The 8,894-nt window shown below is 68.7% G+C and overlaps 2 protein-coding genes across 3 annotated transcripts; one reads left to right on the forward strand and one right to left on the reverse strand.

Moving 5' to 3' along the window:
- The first annotated feature begins 253 nt into the window (after nucleotides 1-253).
- On the forward strand, nucleotides 254-1,548 carry LOC129200214 (zinc finger protein 576-like). Of its 2 annotated transcripts, none has more exons than XM_054811526.1 (3): nucleotides 254-405; nucleotides 675-816; nucleotides 1,133-1,548. In XM_054811526.1, exons 1-3 carry the CDS (start codon nucleotides 292-294, stop codon nucleotides 1,495-1,497), a joined length of 621 nt encoding a protein of 206 aa, XP_054667501.1. In that variant the 5' UTR covers nucleotides 254-291; the 3' UTR covers nucleotides 1,498-1,548. The 2 variants fall into 2 exon arrangements, with proteins under 2 accessions (XP_054667501.1, XP_054667500.1); XM_054811525.1 differs by having other exon boundaries at nucleotides 255-420.
- Nucleotides 1,549-2,352: 804 nt separating this feature from the next.
- LOC129200215 (zinc finger protein 316-like) lies at nucleotides 2,353-4,957 on the reverse strand. The gene is made up of 4 exons (XM_054811527.1): nucleotides 4,865-4,957; nucleotides 4,155-4,306; nucleotides 3,193-3,291; nucleotides 2,353-3,101 (listed from the first exon to the last, which is right to left on the reverse strand). The coding sequence occupies exons 1-4, from the start codon at nucleotides 4,915-4,917 to the stop codon at nucleotides 2,494-2,496; spliced, it is 912 nt and encodes a 303-aa protein (XP_054667502.1). The 5' UTR covers nucleotides 4,918-4,957; the 3' UTR covers nucleotides 2,353-2,493.
- Nucleotides 4,958-8,894: the final 3,937 nt, after the last annotated feature.

An 8,894-nucleotide genomic window follows, 5' to 3' on the forward strand; every position in this document is an offset into this window, starting at 1 on the left:
ACACAGGTCTTTACTGGTCCGTACTGGTCCGTACTGGGATATAATGCTTTGTACTGGTCCGTACTGGTCTCTATTTCTCCGTACTGGTCCGTACTGGTCCCGTTTTCCCGCCCCAGCCGCGCGCGGTTCCGGCCAGGGCCGCCAGGGGGCGCCGCAGCTCCGCCAGGCCCCGCCCCTCACCGCGGCCATTGGCCGGGCGATGACATCACCCCGCGGCGCCACGCCCCTTTGCGAACCACGGCGCTGCGCATGCGCAAGCCCCTTCCGGCTCCTGCGCGGCGCCTCTCGCGCATGCGCCCTCCCCTACCCCCGCGCATGCGCCTAACGAAACCCGCGCCGTTGCCCCTCGCCGGGGCGGGGGCGGTTCCGGTGGGCTCGGGTCGACCGGAACCGGAAGCGTTCGGGGTCCGGAAGCCGGAAGTAGACGCAAGGACCGGGGGGGAGGGGGTGGAGGGTTTGGTGGGGGGAGGGGGGGGGGGCGGGAAGCGGAGAGCGGCCCCGACAGCGGAGTGAGGGCGGCGGCGGCGGCGGGGGCGGGGCCGGGAGCGGCGGGGGCGGGGCTAGGGCAGGGGGCGGGGCTTACGTTACCGCGGGGGGGTGGTGGGGGTGGTGGTGGGGGTGTCGCGGTCCCCCGTGACCGTGGGTCTCCCCCTTCCCCCCCCCCCCCAAATCAGCCCCCCGGGATGTCGCAACCGCCGCCCCCGGAGCCGCCCCCCCCCGGGCCCCCCCCCCGGCAGCAGCAGGAGGAGGAAGAGGAGGAGGAGGAGGGAGGGGGGGGAGGGGCCTCCCCAGAGCCCCGCCCCAAGGGCTGCGGGTGTGAGTGGGGGCGGGGCTTGGGGGGAGGGGGCGGGGCTTTGCGGGGAGGGGGCGGGGCTTTGGGAGGGGCGGGGCTTTGCGGGGAGGGGGCGGGGCTTGGGGAGGGGGCGGGGCTTGCGGGCAGCAGGGCACGGTGGGGCGGGGCATGGGGGGCGGGGCTTGTGGAGAGGGGGCGGGGCTTGTGTGGGGTGGGGCCTGTGGGGGAGGGGGAGGGGCTTGGAGGGGGAGGGGGCTGGGTATGGGGGGGGCTTGTGGGGAGGGGCGTGGCAGGGAGGGGGGTGGGGCGTGACATCACGGTGTCTCCCCTCCCCCGCAGACCGCCTGGGCTCCACCCAATGCCGCCGCTGCCTCATCACCTTCCCCGACGCCGCCTTCGCCGCGCGCCACGCCAAGCGCCAGCACCCCCGCGACTTCGCCGCCGCCGCCCTGCGCGGCGCCCAGTTCGTCTGCTTCGTCTGCGCCCGCCCCTTCGCCTCCTCCCCCGCCCTCCTGCGTCACCAGCGCGCCCACGCCCCGCCCCCCGCCGCCGCCGCCGCCGCCGCGCGACACGGCGGCGCGACGACGGCGACGGCGGCCACGACGACGACGCCCGCTTACGCCTGCACCGAGTGCGGCCGCGCCTTCGCCCGCGAGGGAGCCCTGCACCGCCATTACATCCGCCACGCCCGCGGCGAGCTCTGAGGGGGCGGGGCCGCGGTGGGGGGGGCGGGGCCACTGGGGGTGGGGGCGGGGCGTGAGGGAGGGGAAGGGGGGTTGGGGGCGGGGCCTGGGGGGGCGGGGCCTGCGGGTTGTCTGGGCCGGAGGCGGCCAATAAAGAGCGGGGCGGCAGCTGATTGGTTGGGGTTTTTTTTTGGGGGGGGGAAGGGGGCGGGGCCAGGAGGAGGAGGAGGAGTCCTGAGAGTGACATCACTGTGACATCAGGGGCGGGACATCCGGCAGGCACCTTGTGGCTCTGGGGAGTGATGTCAGCGTGACATCACACGCACATGCCCAGGGCGACACCGCTTGGGGAGCTCCCTCCCTGTGACATCACGCGCTGATGTCGCTCGCCACCCCCCCAGCCCTGCCGTGACATCACAATCCCCCTCCCCCCCCCCCCCCCCCCGGTGAAACCGCCCAACGATGTCACCAACCAGCCCGTGATGTCACCGCCCCACCCTATGACACCTCCCGCGTTCACGACGTCGCGCCCAATGACGTCGTCACCCCGCCACATCCACCGCATCACCTCCCATTGACGTGGCCGCCCACCACCCATGACGTCACACGCCCCTCCCCCCATCCGCTCTGACGACCCAACGACGCCCCACCCCTCCCATGACATCACACGCACACCCCCCCCTGACATCACTCCCCCCATCACGATCGATGTGTCCCTTCCTCATGATGTCACCCTCCCCCCCTCCCCCCCGCCATCCGCACCAACTGCCGCCGCCGCTCCCCTCCCGTGACATCACCCCCCGCCTCTGACATCACCCCTCACCCCCCTCTGACATCATCACCCCCACCCCCCCCCAAAGCAGAGCACAGCCTGGCGCAGCCCGACACGCCCTTTATTCCCCACGGGGGGGGGAGGGGGGATGGGGGGGTGGGGTGTGTCTCTGCGTGTGGGGGAGGGGTCCCACACAGGCTCCCCTCCCCCCCCAGCCCCTCCCCCACCCCCCCCCCCCCCACCCGTCACAGCTCGCCGCGCGCGTGCAGCATGTAGTGCTCGTGCAGGTCGGCCACGAGGCCGAAGGCCCCGGCGCACTCGGTGCAGCGGTAGGGCGGGGGAGGGGGAGGAGGAGGTCGCCGTTGGGGCGGGGGAGGGGCGGCCCCTCCGGCCTGCGATGGGGGAGGGGGGCTGCGCTGCCGCCGCCGCCTCCCGTGTTCGCAGCGATGGGCCCCCAACGCCGCCGGCGCCCCGAAACCCAACCCGCACTCGGCGCAGATGTAATGGAAAGGGGAGGGGGAGGGGCGGGGGGGAGGGGCGGGTGTACCCCTCCCCCCCGCCCCTCCCCCACCCCCGGGGGGTCCCTGGGGTCTTTTCCGCCCCACGTGGTAACTGCGATGCACCTTCAGCGCCCGCGACGTCCCGAAGCCCCGCCCGCACTCGGGGCACTCGTGCCATTCCGACGCCCCTCCCCCCACGCCCACCCGACGGTTTGCCCCTCCCCCACCCCCGACGGGGCTTCCCCCTCCCCCTTCTTCGCCCCCTCCCCCGCCGGCAGCATCCGGTAACGGCGACGGTAACGGCCGAGGTTCTTCCCCCGACGACGACGAAGGGCGATCGCGGGGCCGGGAACCTGCGGGGGAGGGGAGGGGTGAGGGTGGGGGAGGGGTAAGGTCTGGGGCGGGGGGGAGGAGGGGTCTGGGGGTGAGGGGGAGGGGCGGTACCTGCGCAGCCGTTGGCGGGGGGCGTGGGGGGGCCGCTCTCCCCTGACGACACCGACGTCGCCTCCGACTCCTCGTCCTCCTCCGGCAGCGCCGAGACGCCTGGGGGGGGGGAGGGACACCCTATGGCACCCTATGGCACCTATAGAGCCCTATGGCACCCTATAGAGCCCTATGGCACCCTATAGCACCCTATGGCACCCTATGGCACCCTATGGCACCCTATAGAGCCCTACGGCACCTATAGAGCCCTATGGAGCCCTATGGAGCCCTATAGAGCCCTATGGCACCCTATAGCACCCTATGGCACCCTATAGCACCCTATGGCACCCTATAGAGCCCTATGGCACCCTATGGCACCCTATAGCACCCTATGGCACCCTATAGAGCCCTATGGCACCCTATGGCACCCTCTAGAGCCCTACGGCACCCTATAGAGCCCTATGGCACCCTATAGAGCCCTATGGCACCCTATGGCACCCTATAGAGCCCTACGGCATCCTGTAGAGCCCTATGGAGCCCTATGGAGCCCTATGGCACCCTACAGAGCCCCATGGCACCCTATAGCACCCTATAGCACCCTATGGCACCCTATAGAGCCCTATGGCACCCTACAGAGCCCTATAGAGCCCTATGGCATCCTATAGAACCCTATGGAGCCCTATGGCACCCTATGGCACCCTATAGAGCCCTATGGCACCCTACAGCCCCTACAGCACCCCATGGCACCCTATGGAGCCCCATGGAGCCCTATAGAGCCCTATAGCCCCTATATCACCCCATGGCACCCTACAGCACCCTATAGCACCCTATATCACCCTATATCACCCCATAGCACCCCACAGCACCCTATATCGCTCTAAAGCACCCTATAGCACCCTATAGCACCCATGGGACCCCATAGCACCCCATGGCACCCCATAGCACCCTATAGCACCCCACGGCCCCCGCGCGGCCCCGCTCACCGGTGGAGGCCCCCTCTTCCTCCTCTTCCTCCTCCTCTTCCTCTTCCTCTTCCTCTTCCTCCTCTTCCTCCTCCTCCTCCTCCTCCTCGAAGGCGCCGTCCTCGCTCCCGCCCGACTCCCCCGGCCGGCGCCCGTCCGCCATCATGGCCGCCCTGCGCCGCCACGGACGCCATGCACCGGGGCCACGCCCACGCGCGTGCAGGCCACGCCCCCATACACAGAGGCCACGCCCCCACGCACTGAGGCCACGCCCCCATTGCACCCCAGGGGACCAATCACCCGCCAGGCCCCGCCCACCAGGCCCCAGGCCCCGCCCACCAGGCCCCTTCCACTGCTCCTCAAGCCCCGCCCACCACACCACAGACCCCGCCCACCAGGCCCTAAGCCCCGCCCACCATCCCCTAGACCCCATCGCCCTAAGCCCCGCCCACCTTGCCCCAAGGCCCCTCCCACCTTGCCCCAAGGCCCCGCCCACCCCTTAAGCCCCTCCCACCCCCACCCCATAGGCCACGCCCACCCCAAAGCCCCGCCCACCCCAGGTCCCTCCCACAAGGGGGGGGTGATGCTCCGTTTCCCACAATCCCCCGCGGCCCGTTGAAGGGGGGTGTGTCTGGGTCCGCCCCCATCCCACAATGCCCCGCGGGGGGGGGGGGGGTGTGTCTGGGTCCGCCCCCGTCCCACAATGCCCCGCGCGCCCCGGCCCCGCTCACCGCCGCGGTGCCGCTCCCGTCCGGCCGCTGCCGCCGCTTTCCGCTCTGCGCATGCGCGGGTGGGCGGGGCCGACCCCCGGCGCGACACGCCCCCCTCTCGGCGAGGCCACGCCCCCTCCCCCCTTCTTTCAGCGGCGCCGGCCGCGCAGGCGCGTTGCTGCGCCGTCTGATTTGCGCATGCGCGGGGAAGGGAGAGACGAGAAACAGCTGAGCGGAGGCTCCGCCCCCTTCCCGGGGTGGGCGGGGTCAGTTGTGGGGAAGGGGGGGGGGGAGCGCGTGAGGCGTAATTAGCAGGCGGGGTCACGTGGTGGGTGGTGGGGCGCGTGTCACGTGTCCCGGGTCACGTGTCCGGTGTCGGTCACGTGTCGCGTGTCCGGGCCCCAGCGGGACAAACAAAACCGCCCACGGGCAGAAAGTGGGGCGAGGGGCGGGAGCCGTGGGGCTGGGGGGGGGTGTCACGGGGCCGGGGGGCCCGAATCTGTGGGGCAGAGAGCTGGGGGGCCTGAATCTGTGGGGCTGGTGGGGGTTACGGGGCTGTGGGGCCAAATCTGTGGGGCTGGGGGGGGGCACAGGGCCGGGGGGCCCCAGTCTGTGGGGCAGAGAGGTGGGGGGGCCTGAATCTGTGGGGCTGGGGGGGGCACAGGGCCGAGGGGCCCGAATCTGTGGGGCAGAGAGCTGTGGGGCCCGAATCTGTGGGGTTGGGGGGGGGGCACAGAGCTGTGGGGCTGGAGCTGTGGGGCTGTGGGGGGTCACGGGGCCGGGGGGCCCGAATCTGTGGGGCAGAGAGCTGTGGGGCCTGAATCTGTGGGGCTGGGGGGAGTTACAGGGCCGGGGGGGCCCAATCTGTGGGGCTGGGGGGGTCACGGGGCTGTGGGGCCCGAATCTGTGGGGCTGGGGGGCCCGAATCTGTGGGGCACAGAGCTGTGGGGCCTGAATCTGTGGGGCTGGGGGGGGGCCCAGAGCTGTGGGGCCCAAATCTGTGGGGCTGGGGGGGTCACAGGGCTGTGGGGCCCGAATCTGTGGGGCTCGGGGGGAGTTACAGGGCCAGGGGGCCCCAATCTGTGGGGCTGGGGGGGGGTCATGGGGCCGGGGGGCCCGAATCTGTGGGGCACAGAGCTGTGGGGCCTGAATCTGTGGGGCTGGGGGGGGCCCAGAGCTGTGGGGCCCAAATCTGTGGGGCTGGGGGGGGCACTGGGCTGGGGGGCCCGAATCTGTGGGGCGGGGGGGGCTGGGGGGCTGGGGGGGCACTGGGCCGTGGGGCTGGAATCTGCGGGGCCTGAATCTGTGGGGCCTGGGGCTGTGGGGAGCTGTGGGGCTGGAATCTGTGGGTCCCCAAATCTGTGGGGCCCTGAATCTCTAGGGCTGTGGGGCTGGAAGCTGTGGGGCACAGGGCTGTGGGGCCTGAATCTGTGGGGAGCTGTGGGGCTGGAACACCTGGGTCCCCAAATCCGTGGGTCCCAAATCTATGGGTCCCTGAATCTATGGGTCCCCCAATCTATGGGTCCCAAGTCCATGGGTCCCCAATCCGTGGGTCCCTGAATCTCTGGGTCCCCAAATCTGTGGGTCCCTGAATCTATGGGTCCCTGATCTATGGGTCCCCAAATCTGTGGGTCCCAAGTCCATGGGTCCCCAATCCATGGGTCCCCAAATCTGTGGGTCCCCTGATCTATGGGTGCCTAAATCTATGGGTCCCAGAATCTGTGGGTCCCTGAATCTATGGGTCCCCCAATCTATGGGTCCCCAATCCATGGGTCCCTGAATCTATGGGTCCCCAAATCTGTGGGTCCCAAGTCCATGGGTCCCCAATCCGTGGGTCCCTGAATCTGTGGGTCCTCAAATCTGTGGGTCCCCTGATCTATGGGTCCCTAAATCTATGGGTCCCAGAATCTCTGGGTCCCCAAATCTGTGGGTCCCCAGTCTATGGGTCCCAAGTCCATGGGTCCCCCGTCTGTGGGTCCCGCAATCTGTGGGTGCCCCGTGGGGGTCAGGGTGGGGGTGGGGTCACCCATAATGGGGGGGTGGGGGAGGGGAGGTGCCCTGGCAGGACAGCGGGGGTGGGGGGGGGGGGTGGCTGCCCCACATTCCTGGGGTGTGCCGCCGCCCCTCCCCCACCCCACCCCTTTAATTGGGCGGGGGCGGGGAGGGTGGGGGTGGGGCGGGGATATAGGGGACCCCCCCACCCTGCCCCCCCTCACCCACCCACCCACCCCGGGGCGATGGAGCGGGGGCTGCGGCTGCTGGCGCTCGGCGCCCTCCTCGTGGGTGCGCGGGGGGGGGGGCCGGGGGGGCTGGGGGTGCTATGGGTGCTGGGGGGGGGGCTATGGGTGCTATAGGGTGCTATGGGTGCTATGGGGGGCTATGGGGTGGGGGCTGCTGTGGGTGCTATAGGGTGCTATGGGTGCTATAGGGTGCTCTGGGGTGGGGGGTGCTGTGGGTGCTATAGGGTGCTATGGGTGCTATAGGGTGCTATGGGGTGGGGGGTGCTGTGGGTGCTATAGGGTGCTATGGGTGGGGGGGGCTATGGGGTGGGGGCTGCTGTGGGTGCTATAGGGTGCTATGGGTGCTATAGGGTGCTCTGGGGTGGGGGGTGCTGTGGGTGCTATAGGGTGCTATGGGTGCTATAGGGTGCTATGGGGTGGGGGGTGCTGTGGGTGCTATAGGGTGCTATGGGTGGGGGGGGCTATGGGGTGGGGGCTGCTGTGGGTGCTATAGGGTGCTATGGGTGCTATAGGGTGCTCTGGGGTGGGGGGTGCTGTGGGTGCTATAGGGTGCTATGGGTGCTATAGGGTGCTCTGGGGGCTGGGGGGGTGCTATGGGGTGGGGGGTGCTGGGGGTGCTATAGGGTGCTATAGGGTGCTGTGGGTGCTATGGGGTGGGGGGGTGCTATGGGTGCTGTGGGGTGGGGGGGGCGGTATGAGTGCTATAGGGTGCTATAGGGTGCTATGGCTGCTATAGGGTGCTATGGGGTGTGGGGGGGTGCTATAGGGTGCTATGGTTGCTGTGGGTGCTATGGGGTGCTGTGGGGTGGGGGGGTGCTATGGGGGGGGTCCTGTGGGTTCTATGGGGTGCTGTGGGGTGCTATGGGTGCTGTAGGCGCTGGGGGTGCTATGGGGTGGGGGGGTGCTACAGGGTGCTATAGAGTCCCATAGGTGCTATAGGGTGCTATGGGGTCCCATGGGTGCTATAGGGTGCTATAGGGTGCTGTGGGTGCTATAGGGTGCTGTGGGGTGCTATAGGGTGCTATAGGGTCCCATGGGTTCTATAGGGTGCTATGGGGTGCTATAGGGTGCTATAGGGTGCTATAGGGTGCTGTGGAGTCCCATAGGTGCTATGGGGTGATATAGGGTGCTATGGGTGCTACAGGGTGCTGTGGGGTGCTATAGGGTGCTATGGGGTCCCATGGGTGCTATAGGGTGCTATAGGGTGCTGTGGGGTGCTATAGGGTGCTATAGGGTGCTATAGAGTCCCATGGGTGCTATAGGGTGCTATGGGGTGCTATAGGGTGCTATAGGGTGCTATAGGGTGCTGTGGAGTCCCATAGGTGCTATGGGGTGATATAGGGTGCTATGGGTGCTACAGGGTGCTGTGGGGTGCTATAGGGTGCTATGGGGTCCCATGGGTGCTATAGGGTGCTATAGGGTGCTGTGGGGTGCTATAGGGTGCTATAGGGTGCTATAGGGTGCTATAGAGTCCCATGGGTGCTATAGGGTGCTATGGGGTGCTATAGGGTGCTATAGGGTGCTGTGGAGTCCCATAGGTGCTATGGGGTGCTATAGGGTGCTATGGGTGCTATAGGGTGCTATAGGGTGCTATGGGGTCCCATGGGTGCTATAGGGTGCTGTGGGTGCTATAGGGTGCTGTGGGGTGCTATAGGGTGCTATGGGTGCTATGGGGTGCTATGGGGTCCCATGGGTGCTATAGGGTGCTGTGGGTGCTATAGGGTGCTATAGGGTGCTATAGAGTCCCATGGGTGCTATGGGGTGCTGTGGGGTCCCATGGGTGCTATAGGGTGCTGTGGGTGCTATAGGGT

The sequence above is a fragment of the Grus americana genome (genome assembly GCF_028858705.1).
Source record: "Grus americana isolate bGruAme1 chromosome 37 unlocalized genomic scaffold, bGruAme1.mat SUPER_37_unloc_3, whole genome shotgun sequence".
Taxonomy (NCBI): Eukaryota; Metazoa; Chordata; class Aves; order Gruiformes; family Gruidae; genus Grus; species Grus americana.